General features: G+C 35.5%; 2 protein-coding genes across 24 annotated transcripts in view; one reads left to right on the top strand and one right to left on the bottom strand.

The window, feature by feature from the left end:
* LOC101742325 (uncharacterized) overlaps positions 1-18,518 on the bottom strand; it is a 46,890-nt gene extending 28,372 nt beyond the window's left edge. The window contains exons 1-3 of one of the 4 annotated variants that reach the window (XM_062673251.1): positions 18,395-18,410; positions 17,943-18,315; positions 17,380-17,513 (exon numbers count right to left, since the gene is read on the bottom strand). In XM_062673251.1, coding sequence (XP_062529235.1) covers positions 17,380-17,513; positions 17,943-18,048 — 240 coding nt within the window. In that variant the 5' untranslated portion in view covers positions 18,049-18,315; positions 18,395-18,410. Of the gene's footprint in view, positions 1-17,379; positions 17,514-17,942 lie in introns of all 4 variants that reach the window. The other 3 variants (XM_038017064.2, XM_038017065.2, XM_038017066.2) reach the window with 3 other exon arrangements.
* Positions 18,519-19,286: 768 nt separating this feature from the next.
* LOC101744488 (ribonuclease Z, mitochondrial) overlaps positions 19,287-26,932 on the top strand; it is a 31,953-nt gene continuing 24,307 nt past the window's right edge. For 17 of the 20 annotated variants that reach the window (XM_062673253.1, XM_062673267.1, XM_062673259.1 and 14 more), the window contains exons 1-8: positions 19,287-20,211; positions 21,063-21,249; positions 21,544-21,665; positions 22,200-22,399; positions 22,798-22,883; positions 24,056-24,221; positions 25,415-25,550; positions 26,080-26,320. In XM_062673253.1, the coding sequence (XP_062529237.1) occupies positions 19,940-20,211; positions 21,063-21,249; positions 21,544-21,665; positions 22,200-22,399; positions 22,798-22,883; positions 24,056-24,221; positions 25,415-25,550; positions 26,080-26,320 (1,410 nt within the window). In that variant the 5' untranslated portion in view covers positions 19,287-19,939. The remainder of the gene's footprint in view (positions 20,212-21,062; positions 21,250-21,543; positions 21,666-22,199; positions 22,400-22,797; positions 22,884-24,055; positions 24,222-25,414; positions 25,551-26,079; positions 26,321-26,932) is intronic. The other 3 variants (XM_062673262.1, XM_038016738.2, XM_062673261.1) reach the window with 1 other exon arrangement.

Here is a 26,932-nt window from a genome sequence, read left to right as displayed (position 1 = left end):
TATGTAAGGCGATGCGTGGGTATGCTTTTGTACTATGACACAGCACGCGTTAAGGTCGATGGCGGCACGACTATAAACACCAGTAGCCTCTTAATACTAGACGGGGTCATGGGCTGGTCCATCCGTCAATTGTCATACAATTAGCGATAATCACAGCGGAGCGACACCGAGTTCCGCTGGTTATAAAAATCCTGATACCTTTATCGTTTCGTGCAATAAAAACCTTTATAACTGACTTTAAAAAAAAAGGTGGACGTTTTCAATTCGATTCCGTATCTCAAAATTTTTTTGTAGCTCAAGCGATTTTGATGGTTATTTTCTTATTAGGAAACTGGTGCTTCTCATAAATTCTATTTAACCAAATTATACTAAAATCTGACCAGTAGTTTTTTTTAGTTACCCTCAAAAATGCATATTTAAATTAACTCGACTACATTGATGATATTCTCGTTTGATTTTTTAATTATTTATTTCGTTCATGTTGAATGTTATATAAAATACATATTAACCAAATAATTCCAGATAGCCTTCAGTGTATATTGCTAGGAAAAAAAATGGACATCCATTTATTGAAACGAGCAGAGCCTCACATTTCGCGCGTTAACAGTACAATCAAATCAAATATTAAAAAAAATTCAACATAAATGAAAATACATACTTGTTGAACGTCAAAAGAACTACCGCCAATTCACAAAAACTAGCCTCCGTCCTGAGAAGAATTGGCAAGAAACTCAGCGGGGATGCCTTTTTTTCTTTAATATTAGATAAAAAAAAATTATATTAGATTTTTTACCAATAGCAAGAACCCTATTCCGAAGATCCATTTTTAACTCGGTCAGCTAAACGACCCGCGACCATAGCACGTACAAACAAGGAGAATTATTTTTATTACGCCATTAGAAAACGTTTTGAGGTACATCAAAATTGAATCTGCGATCTCGGCTCGTCTCAACCACGAGCGCATAATATGTGATGACATCTTACATCATGTCGAAACCTTGCGCGGTAATGTTACACAAATGTTTAGATTCAAATATTAAAAGTTTTATGTAAATAATATACTAATATACGACTGCGCAACAAAGAAGTGTGATGTTTTCATGGTTTATGTACGTGTGTGTGTGTGTGTGTGTGTGTGTGTGTGTGTGTGTGTGCGTGCGTGCGTGCGTGCGTGCGTGCGTGCGTGCGTGCGTGCGTGCGTGTGTGTGTGTGTGTGTGTGTGTGTGTGTTATTATCTCATCGTTTGTCTTGATTAAATGTTAATTTCTAATTTAAAAACTAATCTTCTGATAGTCGGTCTGATTATCGGTCATAAGGTCTAAGAAATTTGAATTGTATAGTAGAACGGTTATTCTAATTTAATTCTCTTCTCTTCTTTCTTCTCTTTCTTCTAATTTAAGATTCACCGAACTAGTAGGTGAACTCACGGGGTTCAAACCGGGACTGTTGCTAACAATGGCCCTAGCAAGAGCAGTGCTTCACAGAATCTACCACCGGATCGGAAACGCGACCCACTGAGAAGATCCAGCGAGAAACTCAGTGGGCTGTGTCTATGGGTTAATTTACTCGTCGATTTCTTCGTCGCAAGCGACGGGTTCGGCGGGGTCGGTCACCGATCCGGTATAAAGAAAAGAAGAAGTAAAATACCAGAGGACATTGAGCAAAATCAATTTATTTAATTAAAAGTTCCGCGACTAATTGCAAAAAAATAATAATTATATCGTAGCGTCGCCGCGTCGTTACCAAATTACTTTTCACTTTCACACGCAAAACGATAGCAACACTTACAGCTGAAGCTGAACTAATCCCCAGTGACGTCACAGTACACATAAAACGAGGCGCGGTAATTTGATGGGTGCGGATCGCGGGCGATGAATGAAAACGACATTGGCTTTATTACATTTACGACTACATAATATATCGTATGCGCTTTTTTTAACAACAGTTATGTTTTGGCGATAGTTAACATAAAACTCAAGGTATCTGACAGATGCCAGAATGACCGCTAACGACATTTTCAAGATAAATGTTCATTTAAACAAGTTGCGAATAATTTTTTTTTTTTTTTTTTTTTTTATTAGGTTCACACAACTGGATGAAAACTGCACACATAAACATTGAACTTATTTACATAAAATAATACATTATCGAATTCACCCTTTTGGATGTGAACACATCTTGCTTAAGAGCGTTTGTGCTTAAGATAAAAATATCGTTAACTAATATTAAATTAAGACAAAGAAAACAAAAAACTGCATATACAAACTTACAAAAAAAAAAACAATTAAAATAAAAAATTAAAAGAGGGAAATTAATGTTCTATAGAAATAAAAATAAATGTGATTGGTCTACAGCTCGGTGTGGATCACGGAACTTAAATTTATTTTAAGTGAGGCTAGAGAAGCATGGCAAACAAATATGTCAATTTCATCACGTATACTATTTGCCAGGGAAGTCATACGATAGACAGGAGAGTGCTGGCCAAGATTACTTTTGATTTTTGGTAGGTGGAAAGTTTTCCGATTACATAAGCGGCTGCCCAAGCGCGGTACGCTTAAGTGAATACGTTCAAGTATTTCTGGTGAGTCTATTATGCTGTGTATAAGCTTGTAAAGGAACACAAAATCAGCTGCTTTACGTCGGGTGCTTAATGACTGGATCCGATAGAACGAAAGGCGTTCCTTATATGATTTCAGTTGGTGACACTTATTATCATTAAAAGCGAGATGACAAAGGAACCGTTTTTGGATTCTTTCTATCCTGTTTGCATGTACTTGATAGCCAGGGCTCCAGACTGTACAACAATATTCTAAAATGCTTCGTACAATCGTATTATAAATAAGAATAGTTAAGCTAGGTTTCTTGAATATTTTCATTTGCCTATTTATAAAACCAGAAAGCCGAGAGGTCCTGCTAATTATGTTATCAATATGGGATCTGAAGCTCAATGCGCTATCCAAGATGATGCCCAAGTCCCGAACAGTATTGACTTCTTGAAGGGGTGTGTTGTTTATGAAGTATGTGGCTTGAAACGGAACCCTCTTTCTTGTAAATTTAATAAAATTACACTTTTGCAAATTCAAGTGCATGTAATTCTGCGTACTCCATTTGTAAATCGCATTGATATCTGACTGAAGAGCCATTATATCCGAATGGTCTTCAACAGCACGATACACTTTTAAGTCATCAGCATATAATTTAAATTTAGATTGGATGACATGCTTAATGTTATTGATGTAGACTAGGAAAAAGAAAGGACCTAGATGAGACCCTTGAGGGACCCCTGATGGAACCATGTGCACTCTAGATTTAAACCCTTGAATGTTTACCAATTGCGAGCGGTTGCGTATGTACGACTCGCACCATCTCAGTAACGATCCATGGATGCCCAGTTCTGCAAGCTTGTGTAATAGGCAGTTATGGTTAATAACATTCGGACATTATTATTTATTCGTAGATCCGCACGATGAAAGATTTCGTGGTTTTTCCCAAAATGTCACTTTACAGAACAGGGAGAACATTAAGGCCGGAGCATCTAACATAGTTAATAAAACTAGACTCGGTAATGAAACCACAATCGTGGCGCGTATTAAACAAATAATCATAGCCGACTTGCTTGAATCCGCACGTAATTCTTACATCTTGTTAATTACCAATAGAACAGCTCATTAAACAATGTTATGCATAGTTGGACGTATTGGTAAATAGCAATAAAAGCGAGGACAGATTAGTCGGATCTACTTGTTCACGAAAATTACATTTGTACGGATCAATGTGTATTTCCTAAAAATAGTCAATAAAAAAATACTTATAGTCGATCCTTATTATCTTATATCTGAAGATTTAATTTTACTATTATACATCGCGAGCTATCAATGCTGAGAACCTCTTAAATTCATTTCGACCAATATATGGTTATCAGCAAAAAATATAATGAAATTTACGTGACCTCTCTTGTATCTTTGAACAGAAAAGTTGCGAAACAATTGAATTAGTTATTCATATTGTGCTTTTTAATTTGTATACATGAATTTTTTCCAATGAAATAAAGTTTATGTGATAATTGATTGATCATACTCTTGTTGATAACCTTAACGCATTCATCTTTCATACTGTTCGCAGGGTCCTGCAATCAAGGTTTGCAACAACGTGGCATCTATTTATATTATGTACCGGATGTTTCGTAACTTCCGTTGTTAGCGCCGCGTTGTCTGTGCGCGTCGACTACCGCGATTATTAGCTAACTGTTTTGTTTTTTAGTCACGAATTCTATTATTTAAAAATAGAACATACATCTTTACTAGTTTGATTTAGTACTTGACTAATGTGTTTATTAAAAACTGATATATAGTACCGTAGAGTTGAGAGTAAGGACGCTTGATCCATTTTACTGGGAAGTGAATCTATACTAATATATAAACCTACAGTGGTTTTTCCGGATGTTCCGTTATAACTACTGAACCATGCATGCGATTGACTTGAAACTTGGTATCCATGTAGAAAATACATGTACTTAATGGATAGGCTAATGTTTATATGAGTGTAGGACTCCCTACACCAGTTGCTGGGGCTGGGGTGAGAAATAGTAATGTTGATTTTAAATGCCCAGCGAAGCGGACGTGTACAGCTGTTAGTATAAAATTTGTGTGACCCATATGTACCATGACGTAATTATTTTAGGCTGAATTTTCAAATAGGAAAAATAAGAGCCACGAAGAAATCATTAACAATTTTTGTGATTCATTAATTACATAGTTCGAACGCCTTCCCATCTTCGGAATCCAATGATATCCGATAATGCTAGAACATATCCCAACGTTCCAATAATGTTAGTTTTTTTTAAGGCATTATAATGATGCTAAAGTTAAAAGCTAAAGTTTTCAGGTAGGTACCACCACCCTGCCTATTTCTGCTGTGAAGCAGTAATGCGTTTCGGTTTGAAGGGTAGGATAGCCGTTGTAACTATACTTGATACCTTATAACTTATATCTCAAAATGGGTGGCGCATTTACGTTGTAGATGTCTATGGGCTCCAGTAACCACTTAACACCAGGTGGGCTGTGAGCTCGTCTACCCATCTAAGCAATAAAAAATAAAAAAAACATGAGTTTGAAATTAAGAAATTTCGATCGGTTTTCAGTTACATCCGATCTATTAAACACACATTTATTATCCTGAAGTGGTTATTCAGTATGTACTATTCAGTTAGAACTGATAATGAGTACTAACGATTAACTCTAGTGCAATTTAAAATTTAATCATGCATCTGTTTTGTCTGCACGTAGATAATTAACAAATGAGATCTGCGTAATTGAAACCACGATGTTACGTTCAAGTCGCAGTGTTCTCACGGGTATCCACCAATTAAACATTAATTACAATGAAAATTCATGAATCATGCATTCAGTGGTGCATTGCTTGCTTCATTTTTATTTACAATCAGAGTATCTTGGTTCTCATCGTGTTATAAGTGAATATCGATGATGTCACGCGTAACGATTCACAGAGCGATGTTAGTAAATTTCCAAGACAAACACGTCATCTCGGATCCTCCCGATCCACTAACGGTGCTTTTAGGTACTTCAAGCACCAGTCACCGTTCTCGTCGAACCCGTCGCTTGCGACGAAGGGCTCGACGAGCAAATTAACTCTCAGACACAGCTCACTGAGTTTCTCGCCGGATCTTCTCAGTGGGTCGCGTTTCCGATCCGGTGGTAGATTCTGCGAAGCACGTCTTGCTAGAGTTCGTGTTAGCATCGTAGTCAGGTTTGAGCCCCGTGAGCTCATCTACAAACGTTAGGGTGAAGCTGAAATAGCCTCTCAAGGCTATCAGCATAGGTAGGAAAAAAAAAAGCCAAGACAATGCTGTCTAATACCAGTCATTTTTAGCACTATCACTAAAATATGTACAGATTTTTGTATCTTAAAGATCTTTTTGTGTCCTAAAATTACCGCTAAGTACCTATACACTTTAAAAAAATCATTGTATATGTTCTGAGGGTATGCGGCCTGTTCCACATATTAATATTATAATACTTCTACTCTCTCGTCTACTGTCGGTAGTGATAATTTTCAGGATACCACAAAAGGGAGATCATCCACAGAACGAATTAAATGGCTCGGCAGACCGACGGTCCAAATTTTATTGTCCGGATCTTGTATATATTCAAAAATATTATAATTATCGTTAATGTCTTCGTTTCAAATAATTTTGTAACCGATATCTACCCGCTATGATAGTATCCCTATCTGTTTATAAGTTAAACTTCGCGCCAACCCGTTTCCCGTCAAACTTTGTCAAACCACGACTTACTAAAAAAAGATAATTCCCAAGGGAATCTATTAAAGCCCAAAGCGGACATACATAATCAGGCCATGAATCGAAGTTCCAATTTAATTCCAATAAGATCTATGTTTAAAAGGATGAACGCGATAAGTACCGAGCACTTCAATTAATTAATCACACCACGAACAATGATCAAAATTAAAATAAGACAAAACATACTGGACATAACACTTGCAAATGCACCCATTCTTATTTTTATTTGTACATACGAATTCCAGACGGAAATAGATTCAAAATGAATGGCATCGAGTGTTCTTGCCAAAATAATTGAAATACCGACGTGGGCATTGACATTCTTTAGCACGAACCGTTGACCATACGAGAAACGTGCGAAACGAAATCATACCAAAAATTATATAACCGAGCATTTTCTGATATCAGGCTTCAAGTTACAGGGAACGAACTAAGGTCTACATTATTTGCACACGAAAATGAGAATACATTATGTGAGAATCATACAAAAAAAAAGATATTTCATTCAGATAATCATTCACGAAAGCAGTTAGTCTAGGAGCTTTATCTTCTGTTAAAGTTGCAAGCCTTTTGTTTTTTCTATTCCGAACGGCAAAAGCAGTTACGGCTCGCTTGTGCTCATCATCACTTATACACACCGATAACGTAGATTCAACGAAGCACTCCTCTTAAGAGTTGAACCCTTGAGCTCATCTACTCGTCCATATATAGTTGGAATAGCCTTATAGATTACCAGGATTTAGGTAGAAAAAAAAACTCAAACTTGGCGCTTTTTATAGTGTCAAATGAAAACGATAGCGACCCAAACTGAAGGCTTGTGTCATACTGCCAGTGACTTGACCAAAGATTTTTAGCTCAAGCTCAAGGCGTTTGCAAAACTTTATTTTGGCCTTGGCTTTCAAATCACTAAAAACCCCCAAGATCTAAACCCCGAAGATTCCAATTATGCAAATGGATTTTCCTCCGCAATGGACGCGCAAGTACATCTTCTTGGAAATAAAATTGATATAATTTAACCAGCCCTATTAGCTTCAAACCCAATAAATAAAACTGGTCACAATGGATTTTTCGTTCTAGTTTAGTTGAGATATAATAATATTTTTGACGACAATATTTACACGGTTTGTAACCAACTACAACAACAACAAAGAGGCCAAGTAACACTGCGTGCATTGTGCTCAGGAGACCTCAAATCGTGCCCAGTTGTATTGTCTAGGCCCGTTCTGCAATTAACTGTGGCGTAACAATGCTCTCACAAAACACACATGCGAGACCTTTGTTGTGAGGTTCTTAGTTTCTCAATGGACGTCCACATACAGAGCGATTTTTTTTAATAATAGAAAAATGAATGTGAAATGTATTTATGGTAGTAGTAGAGGTATGAATGTAAAGTACTAGCATTTCATAATTGTTTTCGATTTAGGATGTCCCAAGGATCTTGAAAATATTAATTTTATGAAAATTTATTTGTCGAGTGAAGTTTCTTCGTGTTATTTTTGTTTTAGTTATTATTATATATACAATAGATTTACTTAAATAATTTGATAAACACTTGAGCAACGAATAACGTAACCTGGCGAGTTTGATAGCAAACACTACGATCTAACTTAAGTTTACAAACATCTATGCATCTATCTACTAGAGATCCCGCAGTAGTCGAAATTCGACTATAATTAATTGGAATTGTAAGTTTGTACACTATTATGATTGTATTTTATACTTTTATCATCACAAATTTCACCAAGACTACACTATAAAAAATATTAACAAAGACAAACAATATTTAATCTATTCCCAATTTGACAACAGACGTCAAGAACAAAAGTTTGACAATAAATAGTATGCATGTGTGTGTGCGTCAAATACATGGTATGTAGTGTGTGTAATGTTTTCTTTATTGATTTAATGTATCTTTTATGCATTATTTAAAAAAAATATTAGCATTGTGCACTTCTTCTCTATATTCTTTATAAGTGTGGAAAATTTCATACTCCTCCGTCCGCCCAATTTTCGTAAAAAGGGATACAAAGTTTTTGCTTCACGTATTAATATATAGATAACAAGCATGCTCGATGCACCAGTTCGACACGCAATCAATATTTCGATACACAACGCAAGGCAAGTCATTAACGTGCAGTTATCAATAAGCGCCTCGTTTCAAGGCGAGCACGTGTTTCGTTGTATTGTAATTAGCGTGCGTGACTCAGAACGGACGATGCGCCAGCGCATTGTGTAGACGGTTTTATCTTTGTACCTCGCTAGTGGTGACACTGAGATGACACAAGATGTCGTTAATACAAAAGTACAAGCAACACCTGTGATTAAAATTCGAAAAAAATCACATTATTCATAAAACGATTTACAAATGTCGCCGTCAGCGCAAAAGTGGCCTAACCTATAATTCATATTCGTGCTTATGTATTGCAATTTATTTAAAACATAATAAAATTTGATGCAAAATCGGCCTATCCCTAGTTTCATCCATAGATAACAGATGACTTTGTAAACATCATTTTAACGCGTATTTTTTTGCCTACGACGTATTCTCAATGTAAATTCGAACCTCCATACTAACTATGGTAAGCATAGGCCACTTTTGCGCTGACGGCCTTAAATGTTCAAAACATTGGTAAGGTTTTTAAGAATCTAGCAAATTTGAATCAAATACGCATGACGATGTAACAACAACCGATCTACAACACTGTTATGTGCACGAAAATGTGGCCCTTTCTGTGCTGACATTACGACCGGCCGAATTTTTTTATTCATTCACAACAAGCCTTTTTAATGAAAATATGTAGGTAAGGCAGTTCAACCAATGGTCCTCTTAGTCTGTAATTTTAGGTGTGCGTATTTTTATCGGAAATGGAGACCAAATTTCGTAAGAGAAAAGCCTAAGCAGACTTAACAAATACGGTCTAAATATTTATACAATAATTTTCTTGCGAATTTGAGACGTAAAGAGAGCCGTATCATTCATATCATTCAGAGATAGATCTGTGAGTAATACATATTATGAACAAATTACTTTGTAAAATTTTAAAATAATGAACACTGTATCGTGAACATCTCGATTTTAGTAATATTAAATAGCAACTAAGATTGAACTAAATTTCTTAGGCAAAATCACCGAAGATAAGACAATGTTGTGAGTCGTAGTTTGTAAATTAAATACAAAGTGACCTAGAAAGATTGCGTGTTATCCCTCCTCTTTGTAATCATAATATTGTTATTTTAGTAGATACTCGAAACAATAAAAATCGAGCTTATTCTTGGAAAGATATTATTATTCGTGTCCATTTTTGAAAACAATTCTCATTGTTGTGATTGACGGCCACGGGTCAGGCACGGCAAATTATACTAGGTTTTGAGTCTTTTAAGGCGTAAAGATGGTAAATTATCTTTGATTTTGGTTAAAATATTTCAGTTTTACAATTTTGGATTTTGGCAGTGAACCAAGTGGTATAAATGAAATCTCGTTCTGTTCCGCCGTTAGCTCACCACTGAGTGGTGATGGACTAGGTTTTTGCTCGCGACGAAACCGGATTTACTTCACAATATTTCTAACGTAGTTCAAAAATTCTGCCAACTTTGTGTTTGTGTCTTTTGGAGTGTTTTTTTAAGATTGCGTTAAATATTTTTTTTTTTTCATTTCTCCACTATCGCACAATTTACTAAAATTCAACCTGTGGCGGGTAGCCATCATACAACGCAAGATAATTGACAGATGCCTGAATCTCGCTTACGACATTTTCAAGATAAAGCGCATATATACAAGTTCCGAACAACAACATTCGGACCGTCGGTCTACCGAGCAATATCACCCGCTCGGTGGAAGATCTTCCCTTTGTCGTATATTCCTACAAACCAGAATGATGAGCCTTGCCTGCTTTCATTCACGCGTTTCGGAATATCCAGCCCAAAGGTGGGCAACGAATTAACTCTGTTTATCAATAGGCGTCCTCTCCTACTTTCCACTCTGCATATTATATTTATGGCTGTACTTTTTGAGTTTAGAAACCAAACAAATTCCCAAAATTAACAGCATTTCAAAACTGGTAAATTGAAAATGATTTTTTTTGTCACCGAAAAGCCATCAACCAATTTCAATAAGTACAACATTTAATCGTTTAATTACTGTGAAACTGTCGAATAAATAAACATTAAACACGAAGGACTTAGCCAAATTGATTAAAGATGAAGTAAGCGAGAAGACGTGACTTGCAGTCTTCTGCATAATGTATTCAGAGAAAAACCAAACAAACAATTAACGTTTTACGAATAACATTATAAAATATTAATTCTCGTTTTGATTTCACTGCATTTAAATAAGTTTCTTATTTTTTTTTTAATTAACAGTTTTGTTTTAATTTTAATACATTCCATTTATACAGCAACGAATTTAACAATGAAATATTTCTTTTCCTGTAACCACGCAATGAAACCAGGACAATTTATAAATTTGCCTAAGTAGTGCTGTGTGTTTAGTGCGAGTTTCTTTTTACGTTCTCGATAGCGTAAAAGTTAACGCAAAGTACAGAGTTAGAACGATTGCCTGCGTTTGCCGCTAGGGGCGCTGTTCCAACTGCACACAAATCTGAACTAACTTTTACGTTATCGAGAACGTAAAACAACTCACTAAGCACACTGGTGTATATCCGCACGGATACGTACCGCCAATCCGAGGAATACAATTGCGAGGCATTCATGCGTTTCAGTTTGGAGGGTGGGACAGTCGTTATTCATTACAATGGAGACCTCGACCATATGCGATAAGGTCATCACAAACAGGTAATCTCTTAACAATAGTAAAGCCCCAAAAATCTACCTATAAGCTAGTAAAAAAAACTGAAAGTACATCATTAGTGAAGCGTATAACTAAATTTTGTATAGCGTTTAAAATTCACAATATTAAATTCGATAAAAACCAGTGTACCTAGAGACATAGAGATTAAACAAATATTTGTGTTGGCGACCTACCCCAATGTTGCGATGATCTACAAATATTTCTGTGACTGGACTGATAAACTTATCTGTCCTTGAAGATTTTGAATTCAGATTAGTTGCGCAGTAAAATGAATCATTAGACCGCACATCAAATTGAATTGCTATGAATGTTTTTTAGGTTGCGAATGGAAGATTCTATTACTTGTAAATCTAGATTAGTATTACAAATATAAGTAATAATTTACTGTGATAGGAATAAGTTATCAATCCAGCCGTGACTAGTGAGTGAGATCTTTAAATGTTATCAAAGATAAATATTTTTTTCAAGCTCAAAGATGTTTTGGTTAAAACAATTTGACATGAACAAAACGAATTTCAATCGATAAGTAAAACTTATAGAAATAATAATACAGAAAGAATCTTCAATGGTTTGATATTAAACATAATCTTCTAGACGGTACATAGTGTAATTTATTTTTTAATCCTTCCTTTTTTTTAGATAAAATTTCAGAAAACAGACATGAATAAGTTATTCATCACCATCTTAAACAGCCCAAGCTGCTGGACACAGATTTTAAATCACTCAGCTCGCAAAGAAATTACATTTATTTGCAATCTCTAACAAATACTAAATACAAAGGTGCTAGCTAGTATTATGAATTAAAAAAAGTTTTAGTTAATGTGATTACATTGCGGCTGTAAAAGCGGGTTATTATATTAGTTCATGAATCAGAGCAGCGATGGGGGAGGTGCGAAACGATGACAGCGTAGGCGGGGCACGGCTCCAGGGTGTGCCCGACACCGGGCTTTATGCCAAATACAAGCGCCACTGCATTGTCAGACGACAGCATTGGATCAACGAGAAAATCTCTTTGGCACTCCTATTTTCATTTCCATAAGGTCCAGTTTGAACTAACATGGAGGCAAAATCAAATTTTCTTTTTGTTGAGTCGTGTGAACGTCTCTAACCCAGTCTAGGGTTTTTATGCGAAGCATCTCAAAGTCCGAAGCCGTATTTTCTTGGAATTGTTTTAGCGTATTTTTAGAGAGGCATTTTTATGAGCACCCACCCTATCTCTCTCATTTACCTTTAGCTTGTTATGTTATACTCGTACATAATTCTAATAGACGTTTTAGGAAATACCAAAAAAACAATACTATTCTTGTGGTTGTTACATTTCAAGTTACTGTAAATATGACACGAACAAAAAGTAGTAGTAATTCCTATTGAAAAATAACACGCCGGTTTGTGTCGTGATATAACGTAATTATTAGAAAAAATCGAAATTGGACGCGCCCAGTGTTTTTGTTTCAAATGATGCGACTATGCCGGTTTTCAAATCCCACAGGGTACCAAGGTACCAACTTTTCTAATTAAATAATTATTTAAACTTATGATGACGTCCACGATGAAAGAATAATATCTGAGGATAACAATTGAGCCATACGACTTTCTCAAGGAATACCGGCATTCACGTTGTGATGGCGTCTATGGAAAAAAATATATTAAATGTAGATACGTGTTTAGCGATTAACTATAAAATATTTCGCAAAATCTATAGTTAATACAAATTAAAATCTGAATACTAATAATTGAATGAAATTATAAGTGGGTACATACACATATTTATTCTTAATCATTGTAATAAATTTAATTTTTACTTTCCGAAGTTCAGTCTAATTGGAAATAGAAAACAATGCGTTGCGACCAACATGATTCAGAACCGCCTACCTGCCGTTGACAACATTTAAACGTAAATACTCTCATGCGAATAATATTATTGTGACCAACCTGCATGCGTGTACAATTTGAATTACTATGGAACACTCTTATTGCCAATACTTAGGATGCAAATTAATGTTTGTAAATTTACGAGGTATCAATTTTATTTGGGTATTCGCGAATATTATATGGGTATTAGGTAGACGAGGACAGAGCCCTCTTGGGCTGCTTAGTGCGAGTTTTGAACTTCGCGATCGCGTCAAAGTTAACTCAAATTTGTATAGAGTTGGAATAGCGCCTCTAGCGGCAACCATAGTGGACTTGTTCTAGCTTCATACAAATCAACTCAAATGAGTCAACTTATATTTGTATGGGGTTGAAATAGCGCCTCTACGGACAAACGTAGTGGACTTGTTCCAACTCCATACTAATTTGAGTTAACTTTTACGCGATCAAAAAGATAAAAAACTCGCACTAAACACACAGAGCGTACTACAACGACAAGTGTTGAACTCAATACGAGAGTTATTAGAGAAGACAGTGAAAGATTTTTTTCCTAATCAACGCCTGCGGTGTTAAGATTTCGAACCATCAGAGTCATTCCCTCTTGTTCATTATATCCAAAGTGGTCTACATCAACGCTTCCTATAGTAAATATAGGACCGGTTGTGAAAGTGAAAAAGAACCCTCATTCCAGAACAAAAAATTACTCGAGTTCTTTTTATAGTCAGATAAAAAACATGGAGTTTACTCAAAACATATAACAACAGGGAATTGCGGAAATGCGTTTCGGTTTGAAAGGGGGGGCAGCCGTTGTAACTATACTGAGACTTTAGAACTCATATCTGAAGATGGTTGGCGGCATGTAGATGTTTATGGGCTCCGGTAACCACTTAACACCAGGTGGGATGTGAGCTCGTCCACCCATCCTTGCTATAAAAAAATAAATAAACTTCAAAAATATTTTCAATCGGTATTATTTTCCTGTGTCATTCTAAATGTACGATATTAAAACAAAATAAAATTCCATTGTATAATTTCAAGCAAATATCTGTTTACCAACAAACACTGAGTCATTAGGATTCTATGAACCTATGATTTGATAATACATTCAATACCCCAAGATACGTAAAGTACTTTATACTGTTTCTCTTTACCCGGTAAATGCGATGACAACAGAGCGAATAATAGAAAGAGAACGATGCCAAACAACGCGAGATAGTCGTAACAGGACGGTCCCATCTGCTAATGAGTCATGTTGATTATTATCCCTGAGTAATTAGCGCAAGTGTCACCGTACAGTCGCCACTCTATATGTTTAGCTGCGCGACGGCTAGGTGAATTAAAGTAGAAAATTAAATGGACGTATCAAACTAGAAATCGTCGTGGCCTAAAGGATAATACCAAGGCAAAGCGGTAGTACCTACTCTTGCTAGCTCAAAATACATACTATTAAAAATAAGTCTTCTGATTAATAGCTGGACAGTCTATTGCCATTAAAATACCTTTTGCCTAGACTAGTGATCCATCGTTTGTCACGAAAACTTATAGTGATATCTTATACACAAGAATAAGTACGAAGCGTGATCATTATTTTTTCTTATTGCTTAAATGGGTGGACGAGCTCACGGCCTACCTAGTGTTAAGTGGTTAACGGAGGACATAGACATCTATAACAACCGGTGGTAACTTGATCTATTCTCAGCGACATGGAAAAACATCAGTATGCGGTCTCAAATCGATTCTTGTTTCATTATTCATTGATTTACTCGATTTTCTTTTACTCTCCCATTCTTTACAATGCACAAAAAAAAGAGTTCTCAGATCGATATGTCTGTTTGAAAGTTTATCACGACTTCTTCTGATTGGATTGCAAAAACTCTCAAGGTTAAGTGCTAACGAACCTCCTTGCCGTAACGGCACTATCGATATGTTACGTCATCGAAGGGACTGTCAGGCCTTGAATGAACTTCATATGCGACTACGTCATGCAACCACACAATCGAATTAAGAATGTAGTGACATTTGCTGATACTTTTTTGGCTTTCGTTTCGCGAAACTGCAGTTTCTAAATAAAACCAATACGTATTTCATTACAAAAAAAAAAAAAAAAACATGTAAGTTATATCTTAGTACTCTCGGGGCGGAGATCTCATGAGATTTGCACGAAGCCAAAAAAAAATTGGTCTCATGTCAGAATTGAAGTGACAAGATTAAAAAAATGTTTTTCTATTTTTTTTTTCAGAAAATAAAGAACCAACTTCTAGTTCGTGTTTTTGAAGAACCTAGAAAACAAAATATAATTGTTGTTGAACATTGAGATTACAGTCAATTCACTATTAACAAACACTCAGATCACATAATGTATTTAAATTTATATGATTTTCAACAAGCTTTATGTATAAGCGCGCCGAAGTCGTGTCCCTATCAATAAGCACTCTATGAAATACGGCGCACGGGAAATCAGTGCAAATAATAACGTCGGAGCGTCTAATTTACGAGCCGCAAAGTGGGCCATAACTATTAATAAATTGACGCTATTTATCCGTCCGAATATCGTGGCATGCAAGAATCCCGTAGACACAATAGGCTCCATAGCGTACAAAAGCGGGAGTGTCGGGTTCGTCGACCCCGTCCGCTGATTAGATATACCGACTGCAACTCCAGCCGTTGACTTTGGACAAAACGTATTACAACAACTGGTTGTATTTTTTTTTTTAAGATAACACTGGCAGACGAATAATCAAGCTGTATGCACAATCAGTAAAACAGGAGAAACTAAGCTTTTTTTTTGTGATGCTCTAATTTTGGCCATAGGTCTTTTAAAATATGACTTTTGTATTATTGCAAAATTCTATATTATCATCATTGATATGCATTATTTAAGGCTGTTTGGTTATTGGAACCAGTCTTTTTCTTAGGCTTTTCTTTCAGCAATCCCTCTGAAGTTATTGGGCGCTAAACTCAAATACTATATTATAGTATAGTTTTTACTTTAGTAGAGGCTTCAGGGCCAAGAACAATAAAATGATAATGCAAATGGGCCTTAGGCCATCCCTGGGTCACAAAATCCAGGTAGTGCTTTGTACTTATTTTTATGTTTAATGTATCTGTTCGATGCATTCGTAATTTGCGATGCACCGGTGTTCGAATCCCGCAGGCGGGTACCATTTTCCTAATGAAATACGTACTTCACAAATGTTCACGATTGTCTTGCCTATTTCTGGTGTGAAGCAGTAATGCGTTTCGGTTTGAAGGGTGGGGCAGCCGTTGTAACTATACTGAGACTTTAGAACTCATATCTGTAGGTGGGCTGTGACCTCGTCCACCCATCCTTGCTATTAAAAAAAAAACTTCAAAAATATTTTCAATTGGTATTATTTTCCTGTGTCATTCTCAATGTACGATATGAAAACAAAATAAAATTCCATTGTATAATTTCAAGCAAATATCTGTTTACCAACAAACATTGTGAGTCATTAGTGCATAATTAGATTGACATGTAATAAATAATCCACATGTGCATTACGTCAATTACTAGATTATGTTGTAGGGTTAGTTTTATGGTGAATCTTCTTATTGGTAATAAACCAGTGGTCAGTCTATTATGCTCTAAATTATATTTTAATTCTTTGGGTCATTTAAAATTAACACCGGATATTGTTTCATATGTTTGAAATTATATGAGATTACACGGTGATCAAAATTGCAGTCTGACATAGTGGAAGCACTGATAAATGCATCTCACTTGGTATTAGGCAATTACTATCGCCTATAATCATTGAAATTTTACAGCTAATCTATCCCAATAAGATGATTATTCCATGACTTATTAATCTGTTTTCTACTAAATATTGTTCAGTAATTGTGTACTTTGAACCTTTAATATTGTAGATTTTATTGAACATCTGAATGGCATGTCTGTGATTGTGTTTTATAGATATGTTTATGAAACAAGTCATTTTTGGATTTTACACCATCACTTGTGATCTTTCAACACCACAGTAAGACTTCAAACTGAAGTTTTTCCTAATGAAATTTTGCTATTATTTTCTTCATTTATGGAACAAGTTGCGTAGCTACCAAGATAACTTTTCTTACAAAATATCTTTTTTATATTACGTACCAATGCTACTCTCTAAGTTTTTATTTTTATAAAACTTTATTTATATAACTTTAAAATACTTTATTTGTATGCAGCAATTTTTTATTGCAATATTAAATTTTAACATATAATTAACATTAATCTGATAATTTAAAAGTCAACTTCAAGATATAAATAAGAACAGGAACATTTAAAATTCATTAATTTCGAACAATCTCCATAAATATGCCTAATTAGTAATTAAAATTTAGATTTGAATAATGTTTATGATTAAAAGATGTTTACCTTGCAATCTTTATGTCTGTAACACCATGTGCAGCCCAGCAAAAAACCAACAGCAGTGAGGACCAGCGCCAGCGCCGGCAGCGCTGCGTAAACCCCACTGACTGTATCCCATCCCTCTAACACTTGGCTTGCATCTGCCAATTAAATATTTCTTTTGATTCATGACCCAAGGTAAAAAAATAATTTACATAATTTACATCAAATTACAAGATATTCATGATTAAGCTGTGTAAACATTAAAACAAGTAAATAATATTATAATTTTATTATAAAAAACTCAATTTTTCACCAACCAAAAAATTCTTTTATGTATACCTTGCTTTTAGAAAACAAATTTATGAAAAAATACCCTCAGATATTATTGCCAAAATAAAAAATTTACTTTTACATACAAGCATGTTTTTGATTCAAGCCAGATGTTTGGCCCCACAATAGCTTCATTAGCGATCATATTGAAAACTATAAACACTATAACAGCCCACTGGACATATATTGTTTATTTTGATCATTACCAATGCGAGAAATAATCGAAAACATAAGATTTTCTATGCAAAGTGACTCACCCCGAGGGTAGGCTTGCGGCGTCGGTCGTACGGGCAGCCCGTATCCAAATTGTGCGCCAGTCAAGGCCACTAATAACACCACCCATAATATATTCATTATTGTCATGTTATTTGCACAGCCGCATTATTTTTATCTTTATTATTTACCATTTTAATACATCACCACAACACAAAAAATACACGGTACGTGACAGGTATCCGATAATACCAAATTTTATCACGAACTTTGCAAAATACACTTTATTATTGAAACTGTAATATGAAGCCCGCACTCGATATATATATTTTTTACAGTATTATTAACTTATTACTAATTTTCGTACACATTTACATGAAAATTGCGCAACCCACAGCTGTAACGAACGCCATTTTTCTAAAACAAAAAGTTGCCATAATAGCAGAAACAGAGACTGTGAACACAGAGAGACACTTAAATCACAGACAGAACATACTTATTATTACTTATATCTCAAAGTGATAGACAAACGGTGATAGACATCGGCATAGCAACTTGTGCTGCATGCTATAATAAACAAGGATTCCACATGATCACCACTGCCGAGACGACTCTGACAGCTACTATCTATACTTAATATTATAAAGCTGAAGAGTTTGTTTGTTTGAACGCGCTAATCTCAGGAACTACTGGTCCGATTTGAAAAAATCGTTCAGTATTAGATAACCCATTTATTGAGGAATATAGGCTATATAACATCGCGGTAAGGCCAATACAAGTGGAGCACCAATAAAGAATGTTTCAAAATAGGGGTTTAAATAGCTCTTTAACATTCTATAATTCAAAAATATTTTCACTTTCACGTAAATGAAGTGGGGGTAAAATTTAGCGTTATGCCAAAGTAACTATTCCACGTGGACAAAGTCGCAGGTAAAAGCTAGTTTTTAATATATCTATAATATGAGTACTATCATTCACTGAAGTCACGATTGAACAAATGTAAATCTTGTAAAGTCTCTCTACCTTGTTCAAAAATGACAGATCCAGTTCCATATCACGAATTGGACTGAGTTTTAGCGTGACGTGATTACGGAGTCATTTTATATGAAGAAGGAAGGTCATTAATTTATTCGTGATGAATCCAAGACACTTGGACTTTCCTGGCCGACTATTGACTAGTCATCGACGATCCGGAGATAGTTCGTTTAAGCTTTTTGTAAACTGTTTATGAAAGCCTAGCTTGAAAATGTCGTTAGGGAGATTTAGCTTGTTGTAAAAATATCTTCTCTTCTAAGATAGTTGTTATTACCCAGAAACTCTTTTTATCTAGGTACTTATTTATTGTAAAATATCTATGGAAAAATTCTCAATGCAAAATGCATAGGACTTTTTGGCGGGAACGCGAGGAGTGAAGTTGTGTGATTTGTTTTATTTTGTCTATTTAGTGTTTCTTCAGGTTTAAATGTGTAATAACGGTGGTTTATTAACTGTTTAATATCTGTGAAAGTGCACAAATATGGGAAAATGAAACAAAGCCGCTGGACGTGACTTCTCGGGATCCTCCAAAAAGTCCAATGAAAAAGTTTCAGTAGATGACCACCATTTTACTGAGATTATATTTCATCCCATATCATCTCATCTCATTTCATTTGATTTCATCCCAGTTGATTTATGTATCAAATTAATCATCTTCATTTCATTTCATCATTTTTCATAAAAATAAGAATATAAATTAAATTAAGCATGACTTAAAGGGCTTAGCTCTCTGGTCATAAAATCCCTTAAATAAAAAAGCAAATTGCATAGATAATTCACTTAATACAAGTTGTCAGCTGAAAAAATATACCTAGTAGATATATACCTGTGTGTATTATTTGAATTGAGTTTTCAAATTCTGAACGTGAAAATGTGTCAAAATATTACATACTGTTAAAAAAAATCTGTAAAATATGTTATAATTTTTACATTATCAAAATAAATAAAAAACATAAAACTACGGATGCTTGTAAACTGCGGCTAACGTGCACTAACCTCAGAACACATGTATAGTATTAGTAAATTGTCTAGTAGAGGTTTAGTTAGTTTAATTCGTTTCCATTGTTATTCAACGGATAGTTCCACTAAGAAACTGTTGGAATTTTTAGCAACTATGCCAAAAGCACAAACAGCTCGAATAATGGAGATACAAAGAGGCAGACAGAACTTCTCAAAAAAGTCTGAAAAATATTCCCCTAGTACTGTGTATCTTCAAGTTTTAGGATCTGGAGCTCGTGGAGTGCCGAACACACTGTACCTTTTTTCTGATCAGAAACGGTATGTTATGAAGTTGATATTAGAAATAGTCTGTAGTTACTTGAATGAATTATATACAAACATGATGCAACTTTCACATTAGTCATTGAAATAAACACAATTATATACTAATATAATTATTAATATAATTATCCAATATCAATCACTAACTATAGTGATTGATATTGGACTTAATGAAATGTATTTTCATTTTAAATGACTCAATTAGTGTATGTTCCTCTATTAATAAATAATTTTAGTATGTTTACTATGGCATCCTTGTGTTATCAAACACTAATGCACACATTTTGTAAACAGTTGAAAATAACTGAGAGAGGAAAGTACCTAATACAGACATTCTATTTCTGTATTGACTATGGATTATAATATTAAGTTAGATTATATAAAGGAATTAAATATTGTGTAACAAAACTCAAAACTTGCAAAATTTATGAATTTACATTTTTAGCCATTATTCATACCTAACCTACCTGGATTTGATGTATAGGACAACTTGACATTTCATCCCTCTGGATCTTTTGTGACATTCCCATGTCCTTTAAACCTCTCCCCTCTCTAAGTTTAAAGGCCAGAGTGAATCCTGCAATAGAATTGGGGAATATATACTGCAATAAATAGCCTATACATTTTAGTCTAGGTAAATATTGCCCAAGATGTTCATTTTTGTCATTGCTAGGCTACCACAATTATGAAGTTTGTGGTACATATTTCCAACCTCTATCTCAATGTGGGTGAAATTCAAGTTGTGATGATTATGGACCCTGGTAACCACTTAGAACCTGTTGGACAGTTTGACCGTTTTGCAATAAAAAAATAGTATAAAGAAGTAAACATCAAGTATCTGGTTCTAGGTATCTATTCAACTGTGGAGAATCTACTCAGCGCTTAGCACATGAACATAAGGTGAAACTGTCCAGACTTGAGCATATCTTCATCACAAGCAAAACTTGGAGAAACATTGGAGGCTTGCCGGGACTGTCACTTACATTACAAGATGTTGGAGTACCGAATATAACATTGCATGGTCCTGAGGGATTGGTAATTGATATTCAAGTTTTTCAAATAATTGTAAAATGTTTGGCTATCATTACAGTTAACTCTTACTGGGTTATTTCTCTCAGAATTGTTGCCTTAATTTATTATGTAGCACCCATCACATGAGAGACATGAGTTCTAAGTCTCAGTTTTTACTGCATGGGCTCACAAAACCACCAGTACCTTCAGTAATTATTTGGATCTAATTTTTATGACTTGTGATAACAGAGATGTATTTGCATTATATTAAATTTTAGATGAAACTTGTATTGAACATCTTTATTATAAATGTTTTAGGATGAACTGTATAATGCCACAAAAAGGTTTGTGATAATGAAAGAAATGAATGTGGCTATGGCCAAATGTAGTCCAAGCGAAGATTTTGAAGATAGCGTCATGAGTGTTAAATATGTTTTACTGTAAGTGCAGTTCTTGTATGTTATTGTATCATCAAATTGGAAGATCTATGTCCAAGCGGGTGAAATTTCTCAGTAGACCGATGGTTCTAATGTTATTGTTTGGAACTTGTATAAATGGAACCTTACTTGAAAATATTGTTAGCGAGATTCAAGCATCTGTCAAATGTCTTGTGTTTTTTTTATTGCATAGATGGCTGGACGAGTCCACAGCCCACCTGGTGTTAAGTGGTTACCGGAGCCCATAGACATCTACACCGTAAATGCGCCACCCACCTTGAGATATAAGCTCTAAGGTCTCAGTATAGTTACAACGGCTGCCCCACCCTTCAAACCGAAACGCATTACTGCTTCACGGCCGAAATAGGCAGGGTGGTGGTATCTACCCGTGCGGACTCATAAGAGATCCTACCGATATCGTAATTTATTGTTTTATTCCTGCTTTCATTAACATGATGTTTGATAATTATATTATGATTATGGTATATACCCTATTTCTAATGCAAGGAAAATAATTCTATTGGAATTTAATTGTAGCGGCCCTCATGAAAGTCTACTAGCTAAAGATCCAAAACCGACAACAAAGAAACCTAAATTAGATACAAATACAGATAAGCAATTCGAAGAGTTCATTCACGATGATACAGACTATTATAGAAATGAAATACGCAATGCCGAAGCTAAAAATAAAGTGGCATCTAAAGATAAGAACAAAACTAGAACAAGCCCTGAAAAAGGTATTTTTACTGAATTTTTTTGTAATTTTTTAATTTCACGAATAGGAAATCAATATGAATCCTACATTGTTGCTATGTTGTTATGTAGCTGCCGTACTTCTGCATGAACATACATCATACTTTAATCATAAAAATAGGCCACCAGTAATACTTTAATCATAAAAAAATTAAAAAAACAATATTAAGGTCCACAACTAAAGAACCTTATTAGAAGTATAATATCCAGTGTGATTTACTAATATAACATTAAAAATAATTTGAAATGATTAACACTTCTGAGATGCAAAAGAGGGCATTCTTGGAAGGATCTTACGATACATAATATTATGACTGATTCAAAATTAAGTTAGAAAGTAAAAGATAATTATGTAGAAGTGAAACAAAAGACTTTGTTACAGATCAGATCAAGAAAAAAACTGATAAAGTTCTACATGATCTTCAAAAGCAACCGCATTGCTCAGTAGCGTACATCTGTACACTTAAGGTTTGTTGTGAAAATGTATTTTATAATTATAGGCATTCAAAATAATTTTAATGGCCGATGTCAATTTGCAGATTGCTAACAGAATTATAATAAAGAACTAGTAAACTAAACTAAAATAGAACTAAATTTTTGAATCTGTAACATTTTATTATTATTTTACGATTCAATTTATGTAAAAAAAATATACCAAAATAAATGACTAAATTAATAAGAGAATGAATGTTAAGTACTCATTCACACAAAAATTGCTGCACATAAGCATAGAAAATAGCATATCAACATATCAAGGGGTGAAAGGTTATTTGGTTTAAGCGAAATTTCGCTTAGTACGCGACATTTATCTGTGTAATTAAAGATGCGTTTTATTTGGTGTTAGCATCAACAGTTCGTTATTTTTAATTGAACTTGCCTCACCTACTTTGAAGCGAAGTGACGAATATCGCCGTTATATTGAATAAGTGTTTGAATCTATAATATGCCCTTTTAAAATAGCTGTTTACCAGTATGCAACGTCTTGGCTTTTTTTTTATTGCTTAGGTGTGTGGACGAGCTCACAGCCCACCTGGTGTTAAGTGGTTACTGGAGCCCAGACATCTACAACGTAAATGCCCACCCACCTTGAGAGACAAGTTCTAAGGTCTCCGTATAGTTACAACAGCTGCCCCACCCTTCAAACCGAAATGCATTACTGCTTCACGGCAGAAATAGGCAGGGTGGTGGTACCTACCCGTGTGGACTCACAAGAGGTCCTACCACCAGTAAAAAAATGGCTGTATCGCTCACTTGGCTGTGTACTCATAAAGCACACTAACGTATGCTGTATACTGATTGACTACTAATGAAACTACATTGATTAGAAATATGATAATGATCAGTAAAATTTATAAAAAGATCTGTATATTTTTATTTGTTTATTTAGAAAATTTTAAACCTAAATTGGACCCGTAGTAGATTGGTTGCGAGAGCTTGAGCTCATTACAATTTGGTGAATCCAGTATTTATGGAGTAGTGGTAAAGCATCAATCTCACTATCCACTGTGCAGAGGACAGGAGTGAATGGAAGAACATAGTCCTAACAAAAGTGCTCCGTAAAGGTCACGACCCTCAGCACTGAGGAATACGACGCAAGGAGGAGGAGGAGTAAATCATAAATCAATTCGCTTGTTCAACAGAGACGCCTAGGCACCTTAGATCTGGCCAAATGCGTAGAACGCGGAGTTAAGCCAGGTCCTCTACTGGGTCAACTCAAAAACGGAGAAGACGTGGTACTGCCTGACGGGACTCTTGTACTGTCCAAAGATGTCAAAACACCTGATGATCCCGGACCTGTATTTATTGGTAAGTTGGTTTTCTTTTCAAAAGTTTTGCGGCCTTGCACCGAGACCTTTAAGCCCGTTCAAATATTTTCTTTTTATATTCTGTAAGAATAAGACAAATGATTTGAAACGAAACGTGATGAAGTTCTTTAATTAGAAATTTTAACCAATTGAGATGAAATTAAATGAAACTGGATAAGACTAGCTGGCCTGGCAAACGTTGTTTTGCCATATAAACTATTTCTAGGAAAGATAGATAACCTAGATACCGACTGTAGCGTCATCTGACGGGCTAATTTGTAAATCTAAACCATTCTCGAATCCATCTGAAGGTACACAGAAAATTTCATTAAAATCGGTCCAGATGTTTAGGAGGAGTTCAGTGACAAACACACGCACAGAAAAAAGATGTATATAAAGATGGTACGAAATAAAGTCTCTGTAAAATTGTGATTATATACTGATACTTTGCAGTGGACTTTTTGGAAGAACCCGAGAAGCTACATCCAGTGACTTTATTTCATTTTCCCACATTTGTGTACTTTCACAGCTGCTAAACTGTTAATAGTCCACCGTTATTACTTGTTTAAGTCTGAAGTAATAATTAAACTCCTTCCTTGCATTCTCATTAAAAAAATCCAGTCTTGTTTGTTGGATGCACTATCCACAGAACATTCTAATCTGGTTGACACAGACGTTTTGAAATCCATTGCCCTATGATATACTAGTTCTACGCCAGGGAACTCTTAGGTCCAATCCTTAATAAAACTGAGGGTGATTCTATTACAAAGCTATTCATTTCTATCTAGCTCAGTGGTTCCCAAACTTATTTTGCTTACTGCCCACTTTGAGAATAAATAATTTTTTAGCGCCACCATTTTGTCTACCTACTAAATAACCACTATAACGAGAGCTCAGTCGATGTCTAAGAGTCCTCCTAGATGAAATTACAAAACGCCTCCCTTGGGAGGCTTGCCTCTACACAACGCCCTATTTTTTTCTGGGTCTCTTACCGCCCCCCATTAGGGCTGCAGCGCCAACAAGGGTGCGTTATCGCCCACTTTGGGAAAGGCTGATCTAGCTGGCTAAGGCTAGTAAGGCTGTCATTCCAATGCAACTGAGATTTCGTCCACATAACTCAAGCTGTGAGACATCAATATTGGTATTCTAAGCCAATTGTTTGTATTCACAATAATGAATTTTACGTTATTCTAGTAATGGAGGTACCAGAAATATCATATTTAAAGGAATCAGAATTCTCAGCTCACTTTGACGACGGAAAGAATCCTGTTGAGAACGTACCGGCAATAATTGTTCACTATTCACCACCGAATGTGTTCAATCATCCCACGTAAGTAAAATGTATTTATATTAAATAGATTTATTTTTTTATTGCTTAGATAGGTAGACGAGCTCACGGCCCACCTAGTGTTAAGTGATTACCAGAGTCTATAGACATCTACAAAGTGAATGCTGCCACAAAACCTGAGACAATAGTTCTAAGGCCTGTTTTAACTGTTGCCTCACCCTTCAAACCGAAACGCATAACTGCTTCACGGCAGAAATAGGCAGGGTGATGGTACCTACCCGTGCGGATTCGCAAGGCATCGTACTACCAGTAATTACGCAAATTATAATTTTGTGGGTTTGATTTTTATAACACGATGTTATTATTTCACTATGGAAATCAATCGTGAATATTTGTTAAATACATAGTTCTTGTTTTGCGGGACTGTTTGCGGTATTCGAACACTGTTGCATTTCTAGATACGAATGCACGGGGCGTCTTATCCATTAGGCCGCGACGACTTCAATAAATAATCTGTAAGACAAGATCGACTGTGTAATATTTTCCAAATGACAGAAAATGCATATTTCAGTTACCGTGCCTTCCTCTCCAAGTTCGGGCCCACGACGCGGCATCTGATCCTGAACACTCAGAACTCTTGTCTCGGCTCGGAAGCTGTTCACCGAACTCAGCACAAGCTGCATCTACTGGACCCGGATATATTCCCTTTACTGAAAGACGTCAGTGTGCCGGCCGTGTGGAACGCTCAACCTCCCGTGCCCAAGACCGGCAGTCCTGTCAGACTTAAAGAATTGGAGGAATTGAAAAACAAGGTATGTAATAAATTTAATAAAATAATAGAGATCTGAATGTTGGGCGACGAAAGTAAAGCATGAAAAAGGGAGTACGTACGTCTACGTAAATATAGGTTATAGACACATCTAATGGTGTCTAGAAGTAAATTTTGACGCCATCCATATTGTTACTCAATTGGCCAGAAGAGGAATATTTTTTTAGGGTTCATTCGTTGTATACTATGAATATCCCTACATAATTCCGAGTGACTATGGATTTGTTAAAAAAAACACAATAAGGTGTCAATTTAAAAAAAATTGGACTTTTTTTTTACTTTACTCTTTTTAGCAGAATATAGCGGGTAAAATTTAACAAACGATCATTAGATCAGATCTGTCGTGCTGTATGGATTTGAGTTTTGGGCGACGAAAGTAAAGCATGAAAGAAGAGTGCATGTGGCAGAGATGCGAATGTTGATGATGGATGTGTGGAGTGACAAGAATGGACAAGATAAAGAATGAGTATATCAGAGGAAGTGTGAAAGTAGCCCCGGTAATCAACAAATTAAAGAGCGGACGGTTAGCGTGGTATGGACATGTGATGCGTAGAGAGTAGATACATGTGACTAGGAGATGTATGGAAATGGTAGT

This window comes from Bombyx mori, chromosome 17, assembly GCF_030269925.1.
Source record: "Bombyx mori chromosome 17, ASM3026992v2".
Lineage (NCBI taxonomy): Eukaryota > Metazoa > Arthropoda > Insecta > Lepidoptera > Bombycidae > Bombyx > Bombyx mori.
Note: the sequence above shows the minus strand (reverse complement) of the source record. Positions and strands in the feature narration are given on the sequence as shown.